Source organism: Neoarius graeffei, chromosome 4 (assembly GCF_027579695.1).
Source record: "Neoarius graeffei isolate fNeoGra1 chromosome 4, fNeoGra1.pri, whole genome shotgun sequence".
Lineage (NCBI taxonomy): Eukaryota > Metazoa > Chordata > Actinopteri > Siluriformes > Ariidae > Neoarius > Neoarius graeffei.
The window spans coordinates 67,462,856-67,490,589 of NC_083572.1; the positions used below are offsets into that span (position 1 = coordinate 67,462,856).

Sequence of the window (27,734 nt, forward strand, 5' to 3'; positions counted from 1 at the left end):
CACGTGATGCATGATGTAGTACATTGTATTGCATCACGGTGAAGCAGGAAAAAATAGCAGAGAATTTAGGGCCACATGGCCCTAAATTCATTAATTGTTCAATTAAAAAAAACGAATAAAATTGGAAGTCTGCGATTCGAATTCAGTAGCTTTCGGTCCACGAAACAAAAATAACCGGGTGTCAGGGAAAATTCTTTTTATGACCTACACTTGAAAAATCTGAAAGGCAGTACAGCTTTAAGATGCATACACTGATAACACATAAGGGAATTAAAAATACGTGCATGATAAAAATTAGCTAAGTATTCAGATAATGAATAATGTATATAACACTGAAAGATATTGTTAATATTCAACTACTGAAAATATGAGGCCTAGGGCGTAATTTTGGGTAGGGATGCTAGGGACGTGTCCCTACCAATATTCAGCCGCTACTGTGTAATCACGATCAATAAAACCGATGTCCTAACCTGAGCAATGATTATATGGCACACAAAGGGTTAAATGTATGACACTGCTAATAATCCCCCCTCTAACGTAGATATCATTCTCTGATTAGGTACCTGTTTCTCGCTAACTTACATGGTTGGCTATCCCAGCTGTCACTCCATCTGCTGTAAAAGCAGCACACTTCCCACAGCAGCCGTGACTACCCGCCCATCAACCCCCCGTATCTCACACGTACACACCTGACCTACCCCACGCACCCCCCACTCTCCGTCAGCCTACAAATTGAGCTGGACTTCGATGTCCATGCATGCTTCCCCTACGACTCGCATGCTGACTTGAAAAAAAAAAAAAACACCTTTCGGAAGCTCTGCCTTGGATCACTTTTGTGTCCCCACCAATGTCAAAATCAAAGTTACTCTCTTGCCAAAGACATGCAGGTTAGGTGTGAACATTTTACATGCAGATGCTCATTTAAGTTTCCAAATCTGTCAATATTTTCTATCATGAATACTATCATTAAAAAGCTTATAATCTCTGCTTTCCAAAGAAATTTATCTCATTAAGATCTGTTCAGTACTTTGGGAGTAATGGCAGGTTGAAGTTGGTACAGCAGAGTGCATTCTCTGCTCGCGTGACATCGGGAAACTGTCTGTGCTTTTTGAGTCACAGGAAAGCGGTCTGGTTCTCTTCTAATCAGTTTCTGACTAGATTACTCATAGCTATTAGTTAGATAACTTTTTTACGGATGTTCTCTCGCTCTCATGGTTTCTGATGAAGTATTCAGCAAAATTTTCCATCAGCTAGTTTTGATGTTATGATTCATGGGAGACTTTGAAGTGAGTTTTCATAGCTTTACCTACTTATTTTTTTCAAATCAAACTGATTCCTGTAAATAAGTGACTATTTTAAATTATAACTGCAGTTGTTTTAATGAAAAATAGTGAGATCTTAGTGGTTGGAATGAGATTTAAAAAAACCTGAAGTCAGAAACACGAGTGTCAATTTCAATTAAATTAATTGGAATTGTTTATTGGATGTGGCTCACACAGTTTTTTCGAGGTTTGCCTTGAAAGCTGTAAATATGAATTGAAATAATCATTTTTATTTTTTTTGTGGTCCGGTTTCCATCAAATCCCACGCTCTGATTGGCTGGCGAGCGGGTCCGTATCCTACCATACGGACCCCAGTTATGGACCTCTGGCGACTCGCTCGTTCACTACAACAACAAACATAGTAGCATTTTTTGTCAACATTTATCTTTTTTTTAATAAGATGTATTTATAAGATTATCAAAAATCTTATAAATTTTTGCCAGCATTTCTCAAGAGAATAGCATTAATTTTACAGCATGGATAGCGATAACGACAGTGTTCACAGCGAAAGCGAGTTTTACTCCCCTGAGGAAGAAGAAATAAAAGAAAACATTTCAGGAGAAAGCTAAAAACCTCTAACTGTTGCTAATGCCGAGCAAAAACACAGCTGAATCCTGAATGACTAAATTTTGTATAAATAGGGGACTACATAGGTGGCAAAATGTAGTTTTTTTCCTGCCATGGAAGTGCACTTGTATACCGAGGAGGAAGCAATTTGCATTACAGCCGTGAATGAGGATTCAACATGGTGGCTCAGCTCGGTTTTCCCTTTCGGGCGCTCTCGTTTTCTGTTAGAATTTGGTAAAGAAAAAAATAAATATATTATTTACCAGCTTAAGGTCGGGCCGTATGGTGAAATACCGTGACCTCGGCCTTGAATACTGACCTCGGCCCAGAGGGCCTCGCTCAGTACTTTCAAGACCTCGGTCACGGTATTTCACGATACGGACTTCCCAGCTGGTAAATAACATATATATATTTACCTCCGCCAAGGAGGTTATGTTTTCGGTAGCGTTTGTTTGTTTGTTTGTTAACAACATTAAGGAAAAAGTTATGAACGGATTGCTCTGAAATTTTTTCCAGAGGTGTGACTGGGCACAAGTAACAATCCATTAAATTTTGGCGGTGATCTGGATCACCTTCTGGATCCCGGATTTTTTTAAAGGATTCTTGGTGGAGGTCTGCGCTCTCCGAGTGCTTTTCTAGTCTTTCATATAAACACTTTTGAGAAATACAAAGGCCTACAGAGCACAAAGAGGGTAGTAGAAATAATCTTTTATTACTTTTTTATTGAGTGTACCAATTTTTATGTTTTTTAAACCTAATTAGCATAATTAATGCTCATTAAATACTACTTTGCATAATTTTGTTTTGACTAATTTTTCAAAATTTGTACTCGGTATACAACCATCTATGCGCCTACTAATTTCCATGTAAATATCTTGAAAAATAGAAAAGTTATTAAGAAAAAAACTTTTGATCTCATTCGTTAATGAGATTTTGGACCATGTGATCCTCATACATAATATTACGACAGTTTTCTAAAAATTAAGCTGTTTCTTCAATCTTTGATTTGTAATATCTCAAGAACAGATAAACATATTTTAATTCTGTAAAAAGTATGTTGTTCAGGGTTCAATTCTAAATTCCATGACAGCAGTTTCAAGCAAATTGGACTGAATTTAAATTTTCACCTGATATACCTACTGATATGTTTGGGCCTTCTCTGAAGGCCTAGAAGGCCCTGACGGTTCCCCTCTGCATTTCCCTAATCCAATTCATGACTCATTTTCAATATTGTATATGAATATGTTCACAGTTAGGAACAACCACTCCAATAAGTAACATCTGTAAACCATAGACGTTCTGTCAATCCATTGCACTAGGATCTATCCAGGGTGCAGATCCGATGTCAGGATTGGGGGGGGACACAAAAGTGATTTTTTTTTTTTTTTTTTGCCCGTATGCAACTCATACCATGCAGAGATGGAATGCAGAGTCAGAAATATATTTGTCAAACATTATTTGTTCCACCATTTCTATCTAAAATGTGAAGAATGTGAAGTCTGAAAATACATTTGTTTGTACAATTTTGAATAATTTAGGGGATTTTTATTGGGGGGGGGACAATTCATGTTTTTCAGAAATTGGGGGGGGGGGATGTCCCCCGTCCCCCCCAGGATCTGCACCCATGGATCTATCTGATACACAAGTATATCTACAGCCAAGCAGTGGAATCTGGAAACAACAGAAGTAAACACATTTAGATCCCATTCAGACTTTGTATTAACATCAGTCTATAGTGAGCAAATCACAAGTAGACAGATCTAAATACAGATCTGAGTGTAGTGACATGTGTCTTGTGATCTGATGGTTTGGGATGCATGTGGCTTTGTTACTGTTTGGCTGTATTGTTATTTGTTTTGTGAATGCCGAAGTGACCCGATTCATCCCCGGCCACATCAGAAGATCACATACTTGTGTATGAAATGTTCCATTTAGCTTTTTACTTCCCCTTTTTTCCATTTGCATGATTTATTGAAAGCATGAAATGTCATTAGCTGAGCAGACATTAACAATATGTGGCCCAGCCTGACGCTAAAATGAATATAACTTTAATCTTTTTAATTAGGAAATACCATCTGACAGCTAAATATAGGCACTTTGTTTATGTTTTTGTTTTGTATTAGCTAATGTTTTGAGTTTGGTTTTGAATTAAGCAATATCACATGAGAGGAAGTGCTGTTGTGCTTGAATATCAGCAGGGCTGAGATTCAGTACTAGCGCCGAGGGCTGTAGCTCATCACAGCTGTGCTGATATTCAGTACCACAGCACGACCTCGAGTGTGATATTGCTTTTATACAACAGTTCTATACACAAGAAATTCATATCGAATAAGTGATATTTTGCACACAATATGACCAAAGATTCCATTTATTTTTGCTCCGCAAACGGACATAAGAAGCCACACTCAATTTATAGCTGTCAGTGACCTGGCTAACTAGCTCACATTAGTTGTACATTCTCGTTAAAGGTACTTCTGGTGCAATTTGGCATCCCTTCTTCCTTTTCACCATAATCTGACAAGCTTTTATATTAAGTTAAGAAGTTATATTCCTGAAAAGTATTATTTGCCATGTCCACTGATGATGTCGCTAACACTACCATCGTAAGCGGTTCAAACTAGGAAGTGGAATTTTACGTGACAAGTGGAGTGATACACACAGTGAAACATCCTAGTGCTGTTACTGCGAAATATCAGCACTCTTGGAACACCACTCAACCAATCAAATTAGTGGACTGGGACTAACTGCCGTATAAATGACATTTGTTGCTTTTGACAAACTTCTCAACCTCAGTAGGGGAGAGCAGGGAGACCTGGGACAGTTTGTAGTCCCAGAAATTAATTTCAACCAATCGGGTTTTAGATTACATCAGAAGTTAGATGTTGCCCTTGAGAGTAACCTACTTCCTTTGGAGCCACGAAGCTGGACACTGCAGTAAGGTTTGTACAGTTCAATAACTCTGTCAACCAAAACTTGCATTTTCTACTTCAGTCCACCTCCATTCTAGGTTGTAATGTACGCTGGTGAATTCGGGATTTGTTAGGAATTAAAGTATGTAGCCTAGAGTTACCGTATATAATATTATTTATTAAACTTAAATTCCGGGGAAAAACATTTAAATATTTTTTTTTCAAAATGGCCAGATGGGGAGAGTTGAGCCTAGGTCACAACCGGACGTACGATTTTTTGGCCGTGCGATTTTTGGCGTTTCCCAAATTGCTGTGTTTTTTTGTTCATGGAGAAAGACGCACGTTGGCCGTAAGTTTGTCTTGCAACCTGAAAAAAATGTAAGCGCCCGTAGAGTTTGTTTGACATGACAAAGAACCTCTGCAGCCGGTCTGCGGCCAGTCTACGGCTCGAAAATCAGAACATCACACGCGCGCCCTCCGTGCGTTTCTTGCGTTTTTTGCACGTAGACCGGCCGTAGGAGCATGTACGGCCGGTTGTGACCGAGGCTTTGGGACAGTTCATGTTACAGGTTTTTTCTTGTGGTTTACAAATATAAAATTGTTTCAAAAATGTTGTTCAAAATGTGGGCATGTCCCTGCATGAGGATTAAACTTATTTCATTCCTTCTTGAGAATGGAACTGTTTTGTCTCGTCAGGTTTTGAGTAAACTGACATTTTTCTGTAGCTGTACCAGCATTGTGTGTTCATACAGTTCGTATGTCACAAGTTTTGATAATAAATATAAATTAAACACGGCTGCCTGGGTATTTCATTTTTTTTCCATGTCTCCGCACTATGTCCCAAGTCTCCCAACATAAAGTCCTATATCTCCCTTCAATATCTCATGACTCCCTCCAAAAAATAATGACAGAAAAAGTGAAGCCTGAAGGCCGTAACATATGACAAGCTGAGAAACTAATGTTGTGGTAAGAGGGTATAATATGTAAAATGTACTCTCGAGTTCCGAATAACCGTGCATGCACGGCTATTTATTTTTGCGAAAAATTCCCGCCTGCACGGTCTTATTCGGGCCTACACGCTTATTCTATTTGTCAATACAAGCACGTGTGACGAATGAGCGAAAATAATGCCTGAACACAGACGACTCACTACGCACATGTGCAGACACAACGAAGCACCGCCAATGCACCAACAACACTGCCGGTGATAAACAACGGTATCTATGATCGATTTCAATCCACCGAAAATTGACATGAATTTCACCCATCCAGTTCCATAAGGTAGCATATTCTTGAGATATAATAGCATAGAAGTGAATTACAATGCAATTTTTCCAAGTAATTAAATACTTATGCCAGCGGTTCAATATTGCTGGATGAAGACTTAACGGTTCATGCTCTTTCACCTGCTGGATTCAAATGGTGCAATAAAGTCTTCCTCTGCCTCTGTAATAGAATTTTGACATTTTAAAATTAGAATTTTGATGTTTTAAGACCTTAAATAAAGGTAAATTAAAGCAATTTGCATACCTGAGTTTCTCAAGCAAAAGTACTCTACTAGTATCCAGATATTCTTTTTGTTTTAGCTAAAAAGAACACGAACAAGAAATTTTGACAGCCATGATATGATTTGTCTGTTTACTGAATTGATATTTGGTCTCCAAGATCTGTTCAGCATAATTTTCTAGACTACAAGTGTGCTTATCGCTTATTATATTTGTCCTAATGTGCCATCCTATACTCTTATTCCCAACTGCACTATTATTCGAAACTCGAGAATTTTCCGGCCTGCATGCTTATTTCCACCCTACACTCTTATTAATTTTTGCCCATTTTGCCGCCCTACACTCTTATTCCCAACTCGAGAGTAATGACTTAATTGGAGATCAGGCTGTACTGTGACTGACTCATGTGCACTGTTCTTCAATGCAAATGCACTGCTCAGATTGGAAAGCTGCAGTCATTTTATATGGTAGCTTATCAGAGGTGGACAAAGTACCCAACTTCATTACTGAAGTCAAAGTACAGATCCCGCTGGTTAAATGTTACTCCGATACAAGTGAAAGTTGTCCAGTCAAATTTTTACTTAAGTTAAAGTACTGAAGTACTTGCTTTTAAAAATACTTAAGTATTAAAAGTAAATTTTCTGTCAACGCATCGTTGTATTATTGCCACAACGCTTACAAAACCTAACATCGTTACCAAATACAGAAATGTGAATTCACAAAATGAACGCATGCTGTGCCATCATGGTGGTTTAATGTTAAGCTAGCTAGTCAGTGAAGCTCCACCTGACATGCTAGCAAACTCTTTTCAAACTCAAAATCATACTGGGTAGCTAATGCTACTAGAAAAGAGAGATTTCTACATTCTGTTTATTTGGCAAGATTATGCTAAAACATATTTCTGAAAGGACTTCAGATAAGTTAACATTATTCATGTTAGCGTAACTCCGTTTTTACACGCTAACTAACAGTGTCCAAGTTAACTAGTTATGAGTTAACGTTAGCCATGGACAAGGCTACGGCAACTTGGCGGGCAAATCCATAGAAAGTCATTTGACTAACCAGACTGCAGAGCTATTGCAACATTATCGCTAGCTCTAAAAGCACAGACAACTTTGTCGCAAGCTTTCTCTTGGAATGAAACATTTATATACCTCAATATGCTCCTGCAGGTTGGACGGCAAGTTTTTGTAGGCCGTGATGTGGTTCGTTTTTGGCAAACATTTAAAACAAAACAAATCTTTAATCCTTTCAGAAAACTGAAACATGGGTTCTAGGTATGGCCATGAGTGCATGCATTCCCAGAAGAACCACCTCCTTCCATTCTGCCATCAACTGATTGTGTTTAAATAATGCTGCTGAGAAATCATTGAACTTGATTTTATCCAGTCTATGGATGTGAAATGACTCTAGTGATTACTGATAGGCTGTCTCAGTGTCACCTGCGAAAAAACCAATCAAGTTTTAGAGTATACGGGCGTATAAATAAAGTTATACGGATTCTTTAAAAAAAATTCAATATTTATTTAGAGCTGTAATCAATTCCTACGATGATAAATGTATTGTACAGCACAGACAGCCAGTAAAGAGTCTTATGAAATCGCGCGTTATCTTGTGGTAGCGAGACTTCGTTCCACTTTTGATCATGCGCACACCGCATTGCAAGAATCCCGCCAACCGTGAAGTCATAGACATATAAACACAGACGCCGCCTTCTGCGTAGAATCATACGTCATCCATATTGGATGTGGCAAAGTGGAGATTCTTCAACCGTCTCTGGTATAGCGTCTAGACAGTAGCCGAGAATAAAGATGCCTCATTCATGTGCTGCGTTTAACTGTACCAACAGGTTTACCGTCTGAACGAGATCACATGGGATTACCTTTCACAGGTGAGACTGGAAAAATACTTTGTATTCATTCTGAAGGTTTATTGTTATTAATCTCATCTCATCTCATTATCTCTAGCCGCTTTATCCTTCTACAGGGTCGCAGGCAAGCTGGAGCCTATCCCAGCTGTGGGTGCAATCAGTTAATTATTGAAATTAAGTGATCAATCTCGTTAAATCAGTCTCATTAAATTTTGAAGGTCAATAATTAAAATGAATCAATCCCATTGAATCGTTTAATTTGACTCGTTTGAATTGAATCATACCATAGAATCAGTCTCATTCAGTGAATCATTTAGTGAATCGTTCAATGAATCGTTCAATGAATCACTTGGTGAATCATTCAATGAATCGTTTAGGGAATCATTTAGTGAATCATACCATTAATCCTGGTGCTTAATAATAAATTACCAAACAGCTAAATTATGGTATATTTCCAAATTATTACAATCACTTACCATATTGCATAACATACGCACCCTTTTTGAATTCTTTGAGAAGATTGGGGACTTCAGATGTTGTTCACCAACAAGATGAATACACACAGCTTTGATAATAAATGAATTTATTATACAAAGATTAAAAAAAAATGGATAATCAATATATACAAGCAGTGAGGTGTATATACATGTGTGGTGTGTGTGTATGGCCTAGCTTGTGGCTAGCTAAAACAGTGTGTGTGTGTGTGTGTGTGTGTGTGTGTAGGACTTGACCATGTGTTTAGCCTCGTGTAGCTAACTACACGTGGTGGAGGCCTAGATTAGCCTTGTATTGCTAGTGTGTGTTTGCTAAAGGCCCTATGGCCTAGCTAAAGTGTGTCTGTTAGGCCTGGTGAGGCCTACTGAGCACGTGTTGCTAAAGACAAGGGTATTAGCTGTAGCTAACTAAAAGCTGGCTTGTGGATTTCTAGCTGAGGTGTGGTTTATCAGGCCTGATGGCCTGCTGAGCACATGGTAGGCCTTGATTAGCTTTGTGTTGCTAAGCAGACAAAAGGGAAGCTGTAGCTAACCCACTAGCTCATAACCATACTGAATCCACTGAAATCTTAATGACATCAAGATGTATAATAATGAAATTATAATGTTAGTAAGAATAAAAGAGAGAAGCATGCGCAGCCTATCTATTAAACAATTGAGAGAACACAGAACAAAATAAATCAACACGCTGCGTGTCTAACAGTGTAACATAAACCTGGGTTTAAATTCACACTATTTCAAATAAAAGCAAATTCCTAAGACTATCCTAATTATGCCCAAATGCCAAAATCTTACTTAATCCTGCCTTTAGCAAGATATGAAGAACTATTCGCCGGTGTAGTTTCAGGCCTCGCCGTGGGAGCACGTGAGCTGCTCGGGATGGAGGTGTAGAAAACTTTCTGGTCCAGCGGAGCACTTGGGTGGTTCCCGTGGAAAGCAGAGGATTCTTGGTCCGAACCTCAGCGTTCGTGAGGAAAAGTCTCTGATCAGAATCAGATGCACAGCGCTTTTGAGTTAAAAAGGATTCAATCGCTTCTTAACTTTTGACTGCCTGGGCTGCAGTCGTGACGTCACTTCTAATGCAAGTAAACCGGTTGTAACTCAGGTTGAGTTTAAAGATCGCGCAACTCTAGAGTTTACCTTTGCCAAGGGTAAGAAAGAAAATCGCGCTGAGTGATGGATCTTGCAAAAAAGAAGACGTCTTTTTGGGTGGAGAGCGCGCCTCTTTATATGTCCAGATTCATCGGAAGCCAGACGTGAGAGACAAAGATGGAAGCATTGTCCCATTGTTTTATGCTTCCTTGTATGATGACGTAGATGATCCCGCCCACGCGTGACGTAGGTCACACGGAAGTGGACTGGGAATTGTAGTTCTGACACAAGATGGCGGCATGATACCTACACAGCTGACTACGGGCGAAAGGCGGGGTACACCCTGGACAAGTCACCAGGTCATCACAGGGCTGACACATAGACACAGACAACCATTCACACTCACATTCACACCTACGGTCAATTTAGAGTCACCAGTTAACCTAACCTGCATGTCTTTGGACTGTGGGGGAAACCGGAGCACCCGGAGGAAACCCACGCGGACACGGGGAGAACATGCAAACTCCACACAGAAAGGCCCTCGCCGGCCACGGGGCTCGAACCCAGGACCTTCTTGCTGTGAGGCGACAGCGCTAACCACTACACCACCGTGCCGCCTATTGTTATTAATATTGAATAAAAAGTAACTGGGATATATCATTGTTAATTATCATTCAAATTTTAGGTAAATTATTTTAATTTGCATCTTATACGGATTTTATAAGGGAAATACGGATTTTGGAGGTTGGTTATACAGGTTTGATTGACCAAAGGTTGACATGTATGCGAGGACCTTGATAGAAACGTAGTGGAGTGAAAAGTACAATATTTGTCTTTCAAATGTGGTGAAGTTAAAGTCATAGATTTAAAAAAAAAATACCCAAGTAAAGTACAGATACTCAAAAAGTGGACTTAAGTACAGAACTCAGTAAATGTACTTCATTACTGTCCACCTCTGTAGCTTATGGATGATCAATTTTCATTTTCATTGGGGAAAAAACCCCCACTATTTATTGAATTGTACATTCTCTGCTTTTTCAACTAGGGAATAAAATTTCTTGATGGCACAGAAAATTCAGTACCGTGACATTTCTCATTTTGACAAGAATTTGATTTATACTCAAAATTTGTAAAGCAGTTATGAAGGAACAGAGAGAAAAATATGTACAGACTAACACACACACACACACACACACACACACACACACACACACACACACACACACACACACACACATCCTACAGTAAGCCTTTGAAATAAGTCTGAAAAACAAAAACCCACAGGAGGGAATTTTGACTGCTGATTGTCCAAAATGATTGTCAAAATGGTGTGACATTTTTTGCACATAGCAGCCACATTCATATTGCATTAGAGACTGTTTATTATATCCTTTTGCCACAACATTAGTTTCTCAGCTTGTCACATATACTGGCCTGATGATGAAGCTTTAGAATGATAGCTTCCTCTTTAGTTAACCTTCCTGATTTACACATTAACTACGGGAACCACAGGCAAAACATCTCAAACATCTATTCAAAATTTACAACTGCCAGCCAGTGCTAGTCAAGAAAGAGAAGTGCAAATGTCCCGTTGAGGTAAAAGACTGAGGCAGTGCAGCATTTACAGAAAATGGCAGCTGTTTCATGTTTTCTCCAAAAGAGCAGACAGCAGAGAGGCAGACAAAATAAAAACCACATGTTCAAAACAGAACTGCACATTTCACGAAAGAGCAGAAATTCCAGGAGTGGAATCAAATCGAAAATGTTTTACAAAGGAGTTAGGTAAGAGTGTGAAAAGAAATGTTTGTAAGGCTCGACATAAAGTAGTGATATGCAGTAAGACGGCTATCACAAGTGGGGGTGAGAGACGGGGGCAAGAGACTATAGCAGTGAAAGAAAGCACAGACAATTTGCTCAGCAGGAAACATGCTGATTTCATACATACAATTCTGTGGTTGACAACACATTTGTTCCACACCCACATCTGTCCTTGTACGTACATAGGTATGTACTGTATAATTCCATTCCCACACACGAACAGAAGTCAAATAGTTATAAACATGTTATATGGTTATGGTTATGGTTATGTTTACACTGCAATTAATCTATTATGAATAACAGAGTGCATGTACAGATGAAAAGATTAGTAATGAGCTATATCATGACCTTGCATGTGTTTGGTTACAGAAGCAGACAGACAACATGGGCACTTTTGATCATATACGCCTCTTTACTGTGCGTTAATTTTAATTTTGGAATCAAACCAGTGAGGTTTCCACCAAAGTGGAAATTGTGTTCCAATATTAATGTGGTAATAGTCACATGTCTGTGTAAATACTCAGAGCAGTTTTATTACAATTTAGCATGAAAAAAAATCTAAGCATGTTCAGCATTCTGTCTTTGAAAAGACATTAAATCCTCAAGTTTAAAGGGACCTGCTCATGCTTCCCAGAGGCCTCTGCACCGAGAAGTAAATCACCATTTTCTATTCCATCAGTGTTCCGCAACAATATGTAAACAATCCACAAGAATGCAGCGACATTGAAATTGAAGATATTTGGTCAAATTAGTAATATTTTAAATTCTTTCGACTGATCCATGGTGGTGTAGTGGTTAGCGCTGTCGCCTCACAGCAAGAAGGTCCAGGTTCGAGCCCGTGGCCGGCGAGGGCCTTTCTGTGCAGAGTTTGCATGTTCTCCCCGTGTCCGCGTGGGTTTCCTCCGGGTGCTCCGGTTTCCCCCACAGTCCAAAGACATGCAGGTTAGGTTAACTGGTGACTCTAAGGTGGTGTTAACATTAGACCATATCCGTCTCGTTTTCGTCGCGGATGCACTGTCCGTTCACATTAAAACGCCGGGAAATGACTCCACAGGCGGAACAACTTGAATCCGCCAGGGCCCACGTATTCAATCCATTACGTATCTGATCCGGTGCTGTGTAAACATTGAGGAACGAGGATATGCTGTGCTGAGCTCTAGCTGACGTCGTCATTGGACAATGTCACTGTGACATCCACCTTCCTGATTCGCTGGCGTTGGTCATGCCACGTTGGTCATGTGACGCGACTGCTGAAAAACGGCGCGGACTTTCACTTCCTGCTATCTGTCCCAACTCACTGCTCGTGCACTTCACTCGCGCGCTCTGTGAGCTGCACAGGGCCAGAGTGCGCACCCTCCAGAGGGCACTCGCTGTTCAGGGCGGAGTGATTCGGAGCGCAGGATGCCTGCGGAGCCGAGCGTATCCGTGTATTGGCGTTGCTGTGTGCATGCGAATCATGTATTGGCATTGCTGTATGCACGCGAATCGTTTTAAAAACGTTAATCTGATGATCCGCTGATACGGTCTAATGTAAACACCACCTAAATTGAGCGTAGGTGTGAATGTGAGTGTGAATGGTTGTCTGTGTCTATGTGTCAGCCCTGTGATGACCTGGCGACTTGTCCAGGGTGTACCCCGCCTTTCGCCCATAGTCAGCTGGGATAGGCTCCAGCTTGCCTGCGACCCTGTAGAACAGGATAAAGCGGCTACAGATAATGAGATGAGATGATCCATTCCATTTCTGTAAGGTTATTCCATTGTAATAGACCAGAACCGGCCTCAGCCATCTCGTGGGCAGCCATGAAAGGAAAGAATATATCAGGCATATTGTGTTCAAAAGTTCGAGATGGGTTTCAAAGGGATCACTACACTCAAAAAAATAACTTGCTCAGTGAACATAATAAAATTATGGAAAGTATTTCCACCCAAGTAAAATGCGTTAACTTAGCCAGAAACAATTTTGTTGAGTGACCTAAATGTCAACCATTACATGTTAGACTTAGGTTCATGTAACAGACACCCATGTTGGTTTTTTTGAGTGTAACAGTGAATTTGTGAAGGTTTTGCTGCAGCATGCACACAGTGGTCTGTATGGGGGCAACCATGGCCTGAAAGTTTGCGAATCAGCCTTGGGCCCAAAGGGTCACTGGTTCAATTACCGGGACTGGTAGGAAAAATGTGAGGGGAGTTGAGTGAATGAACAGGACTTTCTCCTCCCTCTGTATCATGGCTGAAGTGCCCTTGAGCAAGGCACCTAACCCCCAACTGCTCCCCGGGTGCTGTAGCATAGCTGCCCACTGCTCTGAGTATGTGTGTGTGTGCGCACTGCTCACTTGTGTGTTCACTGCTTCAGATGGGTTAAATGCAGAGGAGGAATTTCACTGTGCTTGAGTGTACATGTGACAAATAAAGGCTTCTTCTTCTTATGTAAACACACATCACATCACACATCACATTATCTCTAGCCGCTTTATCCTTCTACAGGGTCGCAGGCAAGCTGGAGCCTATCCCAGCTGACTACGGGCGAAAGGCGGGGTACACCCTGGACAAGTCGCCAGGTCATCACAGGGCTGACACATAGACACAGACAACCATTCACACTCACATTCACACCTACGGTCAATTTAGAGTCACCAGTTAACCTAACCTGCATGTCTTTGGACTGTGGGGGAAACCGGAGCACCCGGAGGAAACCCACGCGGACACGGGGAGAACATGCAAACTCCGCACAGAAAGGCCCTCGCCGGCCCCGGGGCTCGAACCCAGGACCTTCTTGCTGTGAGGCGACAGTGCTAACCACTACACCACCGTGCCGCCCCCTTATGTAAACAAAAACAATGAATTGGATTCTGGAAGGGATGAGCTGGCCCCTTTAAAATCTACGGTTGTTCTGAGCTCAGGTGTGTGTGTGTGTCCATTTCAGTCTTAAATGTTTCTATAATGCAATCCTATTCATCACTCTATAAACGACACCAGAATATTCAGTTATGACAGCGATAATTATGTATTACTAAATAAAGGTCAATATCTAAAACTGGGACAATATTTATGAATTTTCAAACAGCTCTATTATGCAATGACAAAACATTCACAGTGAATAAGAAAGAAAAATATGTTCAAAGGTTAAGTGCAACAGAGACACATCAGTCATAAACCACCAAACCTTCTACGAAGATGAAGAGATTGTGAAGGATACTTTAAATGTCACATCATGCAAAAAGCAAAAGGAGAAGCAATAAGCAAATAAGATGTTTGTGATTTCACACAGAGTTCTAAAAATGGTTGTATATCTATTTGTTTGCAAAGCGTACTTTTAAAGGACGCCAATGTGAACTACAGGTGAAACTAGTGTTGGAAGTACGTATTTGGCAGCAGTGTCTCAGTGGGATCGTGTGGTCTGACCCCAACTTCCTAACAAGTTGGGATATGCAAAGAAAAGAATTTTGTTGTATGTAAATATGAGGCTTTCTAAAAATAACTACAATCTTTCAGCCTACTGTTACAATGCTGGTATATGACGGTATTTGTTTGGAACTTTACATTTTATATGAGGATAATGTTAATTATTCTATCCACATTCACTGAATATGAGCAATTGTGCACTCTGATTGGCTACTCTACTACTAGGCTATCAGCTCATATACTGTGACTAGAGAAAAACATACTGGCAGAGTGTGTTACTGAACCAACCGAAACTGAAATAAAAATTCAAAAAAATACAAAAAAGCAACAAAATATGGAATAAAAGTATTTGATGGTAAGAACATATCTTCTTTTAATTTTTCAGTAATTATTATTATTATAGCATTTTTCACACATTGCTACTGTCATTTTGCTGGCTTGTTTACATTCTAAGTGGAAATGATTTTGTCTGAAGTTTTGTATAAAGTTTTTATTTATCGAATTTGCAGAAAATAAAAATAAAAATGCTCTGTTTTTCAAAATATAGTGAATGTGGATATAATAAAACAGTTATTCCACTCAATCTCATCGTACATTGCTTATAGCCAACTCGGCGCTATGCACCTCATCAACTATCAGCTCATGTACGACTTGATTTCGTGGAATACAGTGTCTTGCAAAAGTGGTGTTTGTCCTGTTTTGTCGCATTACAAGCTGGAATTAAAATGGATGTTTAGGGGGTTAGCACCATTTGATTTACACAACATGCCTACCACTTTAAAGGTGAAAATTGTTGTTTTATTGTGACACAAACAATAATTATTCTCATCTTATTATCTCTAGCCGCTTTATCCTGTTCTACAGGGTCGCAGGCAAGCTGGAGCCTATCCCAGCTGACTACGGGCGAAAGGCGGGGTACACCCTGGACAAGTCGCCAGGTCATCACAGGGCTGACACATAGACACAGACAACCATTCACACTCACATTCACACCTACGGTCAATTTAGAGTCACCAGTTAACCTAACCTGCATGTCTTTGGACTGTGGGGGAAACCGGAGCACCCGGAGGAAACCCACGCGGACACGGGGAGAACATGCAAACTCCGCACAGAAAGGCCCTCGCCGGCCACGGGGCTCGAATCCAAGACCTTCTTGCTGTGAGGCGATAGCGTTAACCACTACACTACCGTGCCGACACAAACAATAATTAAGATGAAAAACCAGAAATCTGGAGTGTGCATAGGTATTTACCCCCTTTCATATGAAACCCCTAAATAAGAGCTGGTCCAACCAATTCACTTCATAACTCATAATTAGTTTATTAAGATCCACCTGTGTGCAATCAAAGTGTCACATGATCTGTCACATGATGTCTGTTTAAACCAACCTGTTCTGGAAGGACCCTGACTCTGCAACACTACTAAGCAAGCAACATGAAAACCAAGGAGCCTCCAAACAGGTCAGAGACAAAGTTGTGGAGAAGTATAGATCAGGGTTGGGTCATAAAAAAATATCACAAACTTTGAATATCCCACGGAGCTCCATTAAATTCATTATAGTAAAATGGAAAGAATATGACACCACTATAAACCTGACAAGAGAAGGCTGCCCACCAAAACTCACAGACCGGGCAAGGAGGGCATTAATCAGAGATGCAACAAAGACACCAAACATAACACTGAAGGAGCTGCAAAGCTCCACAACGGAGATGGGAGTATCTGTCCATAGGCCCATCTTAAGCCGTACACTCCACAGACCGGGGCTTTATGGAAAAGTGGCCAGAAAAAAGTCATTGCTTAAGAAAACATGTTTGGAGTTTGCCCAACAGCATGTGGCAGACTCCCCAAACACGTGGAAGAAGGTTCAAATGAGACTAAAATTGATCTTTTTGGCCATCATGGGAAATGCCATGTGTAGCACAAACCCAACATCCTGAGAACACCATTCCTACAGTGAAGCATGGTGATGGTAGCTTCGTGCTGTGGGGATATTTTTCATCTGCAGGGACAGGAAAGCTGGTCAGGATTGAAGGAAAGATGGATGGCACTAAATACAGGGCAATTCTGGAGGAAAATCTGTCTGAGTCAGCCAGAGGTTTGAGACTGGGATGAAGGTTCATGGTACAGCAGGACAATGACCCTAAACATACTGCTAAAGCTACACTGGAATGGTTTAAAGGGAAACATTTAAATATCTTGGAATGGCCTAATCAAAGCCCAGACCTCAATCCAATTGAGAATCTGTGGCATAACTTGAAGATTGCTGTTCACCAACACAACCCATCTAACTTGAAGGAGTTGGAGCAGTTTTGCCTTGAGGAATGGGCAAAACTCCCGATGGCTAGATGTGCTAAGCTAATAGAGACATACCCCAAGAGACTTGCAGCTGTAATTGCAGCAGAAGGTGGCTCTACAAAGTACTGACTTTTTTTTTTTTGGGGGGGGGGGGGGGGGGGGGTTGAATACCTATGCACACTCCAGATTTCTGTTTTTTTCATCTTAATTATTATTTGTATCACAAAAAAACTACAATTTTCACCTTTAAAGTGGTAGGCATGTTGTGTAAATCAAATGGTGCTAACCCCCCAAAAATCCATTTTAATTTCAGCTTGTAATGCAACAAAACAGGTGCCGGGGGGGGGGGGGGGGGGGGGGGGGGGGAATACTTTCGCAAGAAACTAACTGTTAAATGTCATTTTAGCACAAACTTGTAAAGAGCATCACTCTTAGCCTGTAGTACTTCATTAAAGCAAAGAGAAGTGCTTTTTTTCTGATTTCATGCCAAGACTGTTTACCTTTTTTTGATTACTTTTATCTTTTAAAGTAATCTTTTTAAAAATCATGTGCTGAATTTCACAGAACACCACCCATGAAAATAATGTTTTTTTTGATACTGCTGTCTACTGCAATATGTTTCTTGAGTCATCTTCAGTAACTCCTTTATCCTGGTCAGGGTGATGGTGAACCTTGAGCCAATCCTAAGAACGCCAGATGCAAGCAAGAATACACCGCAGACAATTAGCGCAGCCAGTCTACCGAGTGGCATGTTTTCAGGAGATGGGATGTAAGTAGAATATGCAAAACTCCACCCAAGCTGTAGACCCTGGAGCTAAGAAGTGGTGAGGCTACCTGCGGCACTGTGCCACCCCTATAGCAGTACAGCTTAATGTTATCTGTGTACATTAATTCAGTTCAATCCATTTCAATTTTATTTGTATATCGCCTTTAACAATAGACCTTACTGCAAAGCAGCTTGACAGAAATATGTAAATTCTAGACAGAAAATTTTAACATATGAATGTACAAATTTATGCCTAATGAGCAAGCCTGAGGTGACGGCTGTAAGGAAAAACTCTCCGAGACGACATGAGGACAAAACCTTAAGAAGAACCAGACTCAAAAGGGAACCCATCCTCATGTGGGTGATAACAGATAACATTATTATACATAACTCGCTTCTGTAACTGTATCCTATAAGGCCAAAAAGAGCAAATTCATTATAGTTTTGACACAAAGTCTATTTGTTGAAGTACAGTAATCAACTGTTACTGATGGAGACTTGTATGGAAATAGTATACCCGTTTCAGATTTCCTTTTTACTCCGTAACAGAATACGGTCATAGTTATACTTTGAATGTAAATTATTTGATCCCTGTTTGATTATATATTTCCATAACAGACCGTCAAGGAAAACATCTTGTTTTTTCATCTTATCATCTTAAAGCATATTATTTAGTACCTACACCAAATGATTCTGTAAATACGGTGGAAATAATAACAAAAGCTATGTAGTTACAGTGTATGTGGTGAGAAATGTATGTCTGGATAACAGCTGGGAGGCTACGAGTCCAAATTTGAGTCTGCTTGCCTTTACCTGGATGCTGTTCTCACAGACCACACAATTTTCATTAATGGAAGACAGAGTACAATACTATTACAAATAACCTCACAAAGAGACCAACACTCACTGGCACAGCGCAGGCTTTGTTTGTACACCCCCCAGATGAAGTCTCCACACAGATCACACCAGGTGGGTTGAGCATGGCTACAGGGCTGGAAGTCGTGGCCTTCTCCTGTCTCCTCAACCAGTTGTGGGTCCTTCGTTGTGTCTCCCAGGAGCCTGATAATCCGCACACGGTTCCAGAGCTCTGGGAATTTTCCTGGGCTTATTCTCAAGGCATTGACTCTCTCTAAGCGAGGAGTCCGGGATGGTAAAGAATCAGCAAGCTCAATACGTTCCTCAAGCTCCTCAAGCTCAATCAATTCCCCAAATGACATGATGCTCTTCACAGCTTTATAATCCACCTGTGTTGAAATAAACTGTCTTCTGAATCTTTAAGTCAGAGCATGCTGTTTGATTTGGAGTCAACTGATTGCAGTTGATATCCAGTCCAATTTAAGACAAATATCTGAATGAAATGTCCAAAACCTTTCATTGTTTCACAGTTGAAGGTCTATGAGGTTCTGAAGGTTTGGGTTCAACACTGACTTTGCACTTCTGGAAATAAATACAAACAACAACAACATAAAAGATGATAATCAGATTTATGTTTTGATATTCAGTATTATACATACAGGACACTTTTTCCATGGAATAAAAACACGTATTCTATTCCCTTCTAGCGGGTTTCATTCATTTGGTTTGATAGCATGCAATATTGTTAGCATATCATTTATCCTACGTGTATTATGCCACTCTATTCAATGGAGAATGAGCACTGAATATGGTTTATGATATTGCATGGTTGCCAAGGCAACATGATGTCACACATTGGAGCTGATATGAATATTCAATGAGAGAGTTTTCTACTGCACATGCGCAGAAGGATTTCTTTATTCGCTGGGAAAGAGAAAGACTTGTTGAACATCTGAAAGGCTACCAAAACTTGATTAGATATCCTTCATGCATATTTACAAGAGAAAAACATACCAACGGACAACAAAAAACTGGAAAAGACACTGTGTGTGTATAATAATAATAATATTAGCTGGCTTTTTTTCGTGGTATATCAGATATATTCCATTCAGCTAGACTCGTTCAATATCATGCTAGCTGAATGGAATGATATACCATGAAAAAAGCCAGCCAATATTCATCTTTAAATATGTTTAGCTTTAGGAAACAGTCATATTTGCCTCACTGACTAATTAAAACTGCTTTCCTAAGAGAAAAACATACCAACGGACAACGAAAAACTGGAAGAGACACTGTGTATGTATAATAATAATAATAATAATAATAATAATAGCTGGCTTTTTTCGTGGTATATCAGATATATTCCATTCAGCTAGCATGATGCTAGCTGAATGGAATATATCTGATATACCACGAAAAAAAAGCCAGCCAATATTCTTCATCTTTAAATATGTTTAGCTTTAGGAAACAGTCATATTTGCCTCACTGACTAATTAAAACTGCTTTCCTAAGAGAAAAACATACCAACGGACAACGAAAAACTGGAAAAGACACTGTGTATGCATAATAATAATAATAATAATAATAATAATAATAATAGCTGGCTTTTTTCATGGTATATCAGATATATTCCATTCAGCTAGCATCATGCTAGCTGAATGGAATATATCTGATATACCACGAAAAAAAAGCCAGCCAATATTCTTCATCTTTAAATATGTTTAGCTTTAGGAAACAGTCATATTTGCCTCACTGACTAATTAAAACTGCTTTCCTAAGAGAAAAACATACCAACGGACAACGAAAAACTGGAAAAGACACTGTGTATGCATAATAATAATAATAATAATAATAATAATAATAATAATAGCTGGCTTTTTTCATGGTATATCAGATATATTCCATTCAGCTAGCATCATGCTAGCTGAATGGAATATATCTGATATACCACGAAAAAAAAGCCAGCCAATATTCTTCATCTTTAAATATGTTTAGCTTTAGGAAACAGTCATATTTGCCTCACTGACTAATTAAAACTGCTTTCCTAAGAGAAAAACATACCAACGGACAACGAAAAACTGGAAAAGACACTGTGTATGTATAATAATAATATTAGCTGGCTTTTTTTTCGTGGTGTATCAGATATATTCCATTCAGCTAGCATCATGCTAGCTGAATGGAATATATCTGATACACCACGAAAAAAAGCCAGCCAATATTCTTCATCTTTAAATATGTTTAGCTTTAGGAAACAGTCATATTTGCCTCACTGACTAATTAAAACTGCTTTCCTAAGAGAAAAACATACCAACGGACAATGAAAAACTGGAAAAGACACTGAGTATGTATAATAATAATAATAATAATAATAATAATAATATTAGCTGGCTTTTTTTCGTGGTATATCAGATATATTCCATTCAGCTAGCATGATATTGATATAGCCAATATTCTTCATCTTTAAATATGTTTAGCTTTAGGAAACAGTCATATTTACCTCAATAACTAATTACAACTGCTTTCCTAAGGCGGCTGAGTGGAAGTTTCAGGTTTAGTTGTGGATTTTCCAGCAGCTTAATGCAAAGTTTCAGTTAACAGAGACTTAGAGGAAACTGAGAAGTTTATGTTTTAAGAGGCAGAAAGGAACTGAGAGAGTCCAGTGTCAGATTACGGACTTGAACAGAGAGTTGTAAAACGAATGCAGATGTGAGACAGCTTACATCAGGGATATATATTTAAAACGTGAATTATGTAATGACCTACCGACAGGACCAGAATGATGACTGCATTGAAAGTCAAAAGATCCGTTCACGAGAAATGTTCTCTCCGAGATAATCCAATCTCCAAAAAACAAACAAAAAAAAAACATCACCTAATAGAGAGCAGAGGCTCGACATGGACATCACAACACCCGTCTCGGTATCCTGAGGTAAATAACTGTGGAGTGATAACAGAGAAGTTCACTGTCATCACTTTAACTGCTGCAAGAAAGTTGTGGGTGAACACGCCCTGACTTCTTGACGAGTTTCCATCTCAGAGCCTGCTGTGTCTCGTGGCTGCATTTTGTTTGATCCAGGCCGATGTGAACCGCTGCCACATCTGCAAAAAAAAAAAAAAAAGTCCCTTGATCGCTGTCGCGCAAACTGTAACACAATAGCGGAATGAATTCTTGAGCCACTTCCGGAGAGCTGCTCCTTTTCGAATCGCTTTAGCCCGAACCCCCTTTCTCTTCTCTGTTTACCACGAGTGTGCAAGTGTATGGTTAGACTTAGGCTGACTTGCTTAAAATCAGCGTAGCATGCACTTCTGTATTTCTGTAGGAGTATTTGGATCTCTCTCTCTCTCTCTCTCTCTCTCTCGTCAGTTGAGTTCAAGTGTGTGTATGTTTGTGTTGAAACTAATTTTACACTTAAGTAATATCCTCAAAAACCTCAACACTGACTAACTATAAAAATCTTCTAAAACAGTTACATATGTACAAACAAGACACACAATGGTGGTCATACTTACATTTTCCTTTTCATTCATTCATCATGAAAATGATATCGGATTAAAATGATACAAGGTCCTGGGTTCGAGCACAGTGCCCGGCGAGGGCCTTTCTGTGTGGAGTTTGCATGTTCTCGCCTGGGTTTCCTCCGGTTTCCCCTACAGTCCAAAGACATGCAGGTTAGGCTAATTGGTGGCTCTAAATTGACCGTAGGTGTGAATGTGAGTGTGAATGGTTGCTTGTCTCTATATGTCAGCCCTGTGATGATCTGGCGACTTGTCTAGGTTGTACCCCGTCTCTCACCCATAGTCAGCTGGGATAGGATCCAGCTTGCCCACGACCCTGTAGAACAGGATAAGCGGCTACAGATAATGGATGGATGGATAAAAATGATATAATAATGGGCGGCACGGTGGTGTCATGGTTAGCACTCTCACCTCATAGCAAGAAGGTTCTGGGTTCAAGCCCAGTGGCTGGTGAGGGCCTTTCTGTGTGGAGTTTGCATGTTCTCGCCTGGGTTTCCTCCGGTTTCCCCTACAGTCCAAAGACATGCAGGTTAGGCTAATTGGTGGCTCTAAATTGACTGTAGGTGTGAATGTGAGTGTGAATGGTTGCTTGTCTCTATATGTCAGCCCTGTGATGATCTGGAGACTTGTCTAGAGTGTACCCCGTCTCTCACCCATAGTCAGCTGAGATAGGATCCAGCTTGCCCACGACCCTGTAGAACAGGATAAGCGGCTACAGATAATGGATGGATGGATAAAAATGATATAATAATGGGCGGCATGGTGGTGTCGTGGTTACCACTGTCACCTCATAGCAAGAAGGTTCTGGGTTCAAGCCCAGTGGCCGGCGAGGGCCTTTCTGTGTGGAGTTTGCATGTTCTCGCCATGTCCGCATGGGTTTCCTCCAGTTTCCCCTACAGTCCAAAGACATGCAGGTTAGGCTAATTGGTGGCTCTAAATTGACCGTAGGTGTGAATGAGAGTGTGAATGGTTGCTTGTCTCTATATGTCAGCCCTGTGATGATCTGGCGACTTGTCTAGGTTGTACCCCGTCTCTCACCCATAGTCAGCTGAGATAGGATCCAGCTTGCCCACGACCCTGTAGAACAGGATAAGCGGCTACAGATAATGGATGGATGGATAAAAATGATATAATAATGGGCGGCACGGTGGTGTCATGGTTAGCACTCTCACCTCATAGCAAGAAGGTTCTGGGTTCAAGCCCAGTGGCTGGTGAGGGCCTTTCTGTGTGGAGTTTGCATGTTCTCCCCGTGTCTGCGTGGGTTTCCTCCGGGTGCTCCGGTTTCCCCTACAGTCCAAAGACATGCAGGTTAGGTTAATTGGTGGCTCTAAATTGACCGTAGGTGTGAATGTGAGTGTGAATGGTTGTTTGTGTCTATGTGCCAGCCCTGCGATGACTTGGCGACTTGTCCAGGGTGTACCCCGCCTTTCGCCCGTAGTCAGCTGGGATAGGCTCCAGCTTGCCTGCGACCCTGTAAAACAGGATAAAGCGGCTAGAGATAATGGATGGATGGATGGATGGATGATACAATAGCATAAGAATAAATGGATAACACAATAAAGTGCAAGCATTTATTTCCATTGTGGTCCAAAAGGAGTTACATGATCAACATGGGAACAAAAGTTAGAGTATATAATAACAAGTGAGGTTAAAAATTATATAGTCAACAAAATAAAAGTACAATAAGTAAATGTTTAATACCAAATAAAAGCTGAAGACTCCCGAGAACAATAACTATTGAATAAAAATTCTTTAACCTGAGATTTAAACTGGGGTTTGTATCTGAGATTCTGTATATGACTAGGTAGGCTATTCCATAACAAGATACTGGTGTAACAAAAAAAAAAACAAACAGATTTACCATGGCACTTCACTGAGGGTATCTGGAGAGACGTGCTACTGGATCTTGTTCCGACTGAATGATGATTACACGTAAGTTGAAAGTGAGCCGAGAAATAATTTGGAACTTTACCATTGACAATATTATGAACAAGATTTCATTTGAGTTGGTGAACCCATAATTCGACAGGCAACATACCAACCAATTCAAATTCATGAGCGCCAATATGAGTTCTGGTTGGTGCATTTAAAAAGAACCAAGTGACTTTGTTTTGGGGAAACTGTAACTTAGTCTTGTATTTCTTAGTTAAACCAGTGTACCATGATGTGCTGGCATAATCAAAATGACATTGGATCAAGGCAGATATAAGCATCCTCTTAGGTCTGTCGTAAACATTCCTTGCTTTAAAAAAAATCTCAGTAGTTCAAAAAAAGTTCAATCAAAAGGTTCAATGCAGTTGATGCAATCACACACAGGCTCAGTTTACGACAATAAAATGCCCTGTAGCTCCTCCTCTTCCTCAATTCCCATCAAAACCATAGCAACCCAAGCTTTAGATCATTCAGACAATGGCATTGACTATCATTTTGTTCCTCTGATCTCTGTAAGACTGAAAATGAAGCCTTTGTCGCTTTCCTATTAGTAAACAGTGAAGTCCATCAGGTCTTGATGTTCAGCTCTTTTTCTAGTTTCTCTGTGGTTTCTACGATCATTTGGCAGGCAAGTTTGTGCTTGGGCCAATGCTTCACCTGGCATTCTCTGTGAAGAAACACATTTCTTGATGACAGTGTCGTCCACAGTTAACCAAAGTGTAGTGTTTTTACAGTTCTGGATAGTGAATAACAGTGCAAATTTATCACAACATTTATAACAAATTTATTATTCATAATAATATATGTTACAATCAAAGATGAGGTACTCTTGTTCTTTTAAATCGATGATCTTTTTGTTTGAGAGCATGTTAAGCTGATGTATGGTACCTGTTGCAGTACCACTCTCCCCGGCAACGGGAGCAACGCTTGACCCCCACTGCTCCACATGCACCACATTTTGGTTTATCTGGGATGAGACACTCCATCACATCAAGATTATAAGTATTTGCCAGCCTAATGAACACACACACACACACACACACACACACACACACACACACACACACACACACACACACAATTGAGAAGTGCCACAAGGTCAGATAAACCTGGACTGCAAAACTTAGAAATATTCTCAATTCATGACTTACCTGTTTGCTTGTTCTCGCAGCTCACACTCAGATGGGCTGAACACATTCTTAACTTGGTGTTTAGCTATGGCCTTCCACTTCCCAGAATTCTCTGCGACGATCTCATTCCAAATCTCTGGTAGCTAGATGTACATGGTGTATGAACCACAGTTCATAAATGTAAACATTTACTCTGTCAGATAATAAATGTAATTCTGTAGACATGCAGTGGTGCTTGAAAGTTTGTGAACCCTTTAGAATTTTCTATATTTCTGCATAAATATGACCTAAAACATCATTAGATTTTCCACAAGTCCTAAAAGTAGATAAAGAGAACCCAGTTAAACAAATGAGACAAAAATATTATACTTGGTCATTTATTTATTGAGGAAAATGATCCAATATTACATATCTGTGAGTGGCAAAAGTATGTGAACCTCTAGGATTAGCAGTTAATTTGAAGGTGAAATTAGAGTCAGGTGTTTTCAATCAGTGGGATGACAATCAGGTGTGAGTGGGCACCCTGTTTTATTTCAAGAACAGGGATCTATCAAAGTCTGATCTTCACAACACATGTCTGTGGAAGTGTATCATGGCACGAACAAAGGAGATTTCTGAGGACCTCAGAAAAAGCGTTGTTGATGCTCATCAGGCTGGAAAAGGTTACAAAACCATCTCTAAAGAGTTTGGACTCCGACAGATTGTGTACAAATGGAGGAAATTCAAGACCATTGTTACCCTCCCCAGGAGTGGTCGACCAACAAAGATCACTCCAAGAGCAAGGCGTGTAATAGTCGGCGAGGTCACAAAGAACCCCAGGGTAATTTCTAAGCAACTGAAGGCCTCTCTCATATTGGCTAATGTTAATGTTCAAGGGTCCACCATCAGGAGAACACTGAACAACAATGGTGTGCATGGTAGGGTTGCAAGGAGAAAGCCACTGCTCTCCAAAAAGCACATTGCTACTCATCTGCAGTTTGCTAAAGATCACGTGGACAAGCCAGAAGGCTACTGGAAAAATGTTTTGTGGATGGATGAGACCAAAATAGAACTTTTTGTTTTAAATGAGAAGTGTTATGTTTGGAGAAAGGAAAACACTGCATTCCAGCTTAAGAACCTTATCCCATCTGTGAAACATGGTGGTGGTAGTATCATGGTTTGGGCCTGTTTTGCTGCATCTGGGCCAGGACGGCTTGCCATCATTGATGGAACAATGAATTCTAAATTATACCAGCGAATTCTAAAGAAAATGTCAGGACATCTGTCCATGAACTGAATCTCAAGAGAAGGTGGGTCACGCAGCAAGACAATGACCCTAAGCACACAAGTCGTTCTACCAAAGAATGGTTAAAGAAGAATGAAATTAATGTTTTGGAATGGCCAAGTCAAAGTCCTGACCTTAATCCAATCCAAATGTTGTGGAAGGACCTGAAGTGAGCAGTTCATGTGAGGAAACCCACCAACATCCCAGAGTTGAAGCTGTTCTGTACGGAGCAATGGACTAAAATTCCTACTTATCTACTTTTTGGACTTGTGTGAAAATCTGATGATGTTTTAGGTCATATTTATGCAGAAATATAGAAACTTCTAAAGGGTTCACAAACTTTCAAGCACCACTGTAACTGCTGAATCACAGCACAGTGTGTGTATGCTACCTGCTCAAGGATAAGGTCTTTTTTTGGAGGTGCAGGGTCTGTAACAGCTAAGTGGCTGAGGAAACGCTGAAGTTCAGCAAGATTTGGCAGCTGATCGATAACAACCTCTGTCAAAAACCTACGCAGCTACAAACACCCACACAGAAAAACCAATGATCATCATAAAATAAAACCTGACAACGCGTTTACATGGTGTGTCTTACTGGAAAAAAGATATTTTAATATTAAATATTCCATTGTAGAATGATACTTAAAGACAGACTGGATGAGCAAGGAAATAACAAGAGAGGAAAATAAGACAACAGGATAAAGGGGGGAAATAGTGCTAAAAATAAAATACTGCAGCACAGCATATAGTGTTTTACTTATCAGTAAAAAGAAAGATCAGATAAGACTTCATTAGACAATGACTTGGCACAGGATGAGAATGACATATAGACATCACATCCTGAAGGGTGTTGCTGATAAAGTAAGGCTAATAATGTCCAGTAGGACAAAAAGGGGTCACATTTACTGTCACCTTTCTAATATGGTATTTTATTTTTTTTGCGGTCCAGTTTCCATCAAATCCTGCGCTCCGATTGGCTGGCGAGCGGGTCCATATCC

The 27,734-nt window shown here is 40.2% G+C and overlaps 2 protein-coding genes across 2 annotated transcripts in view; both read right to left on the bottom strand.

Moving 5' to 3' along the window:
* The window catches only part of LOC132885164 (ras association domain-containing protein 1-like), a 39,309-nt gene extending 17,165 nt beyond the window's left edge, over window positions 1-22,144 (bottom strand). The window contains exons 1-2 of the mRNA XM_060919513.1: window positions 21,659-22,144; window positions 18,948-19,477 (exon numbers count right to left, since the gene is read on the bottom strand). Coding sequence (XP_060775496.1) covers window positions 18,948-19,257 — 310 coding nt within the window. The 5' untranslated portion in view covers window positions 19,258-19,477; window positions 21,659-22,144. The remainder of the gene's footprint in view (window positions 1-18,947; window positions 19,478-21,658) is intronic.
* Window positions 22,145-24,138: 1,994 nt separating this feature from the next.
* Window positions 24,139-27,734, bottom strand: part of zmynd10 (zinc finger, MYND-type containing 10) — a 47,819-nt gene continuing 44,223 nt past the window's right edge. The window contains exons 9-12 of the mRNA XM_060919512.1: window positions 27,129-27,254; window positions 25,495-25,616; window positions 25,232-25,357; window positions 24,139-25,010 (exon numbers count right to left, since the gene is read on the bottom strand). Coding sequence (XP_060775495.1) covers window positions 24,911-25,010; window positions 25,232-25,357; window positions 25,495-25,616; window positions 27,129-27,254 — 474 coding nt within the window. The 3' untranslated portion in view covers window positions 24,139-24,910. The remainder of the gene's footprint in view (window positions 25,011-25,231; window positions 25,358-25,494; window positions 25,617-27,128; window positions 27,255-27,734) is intronic.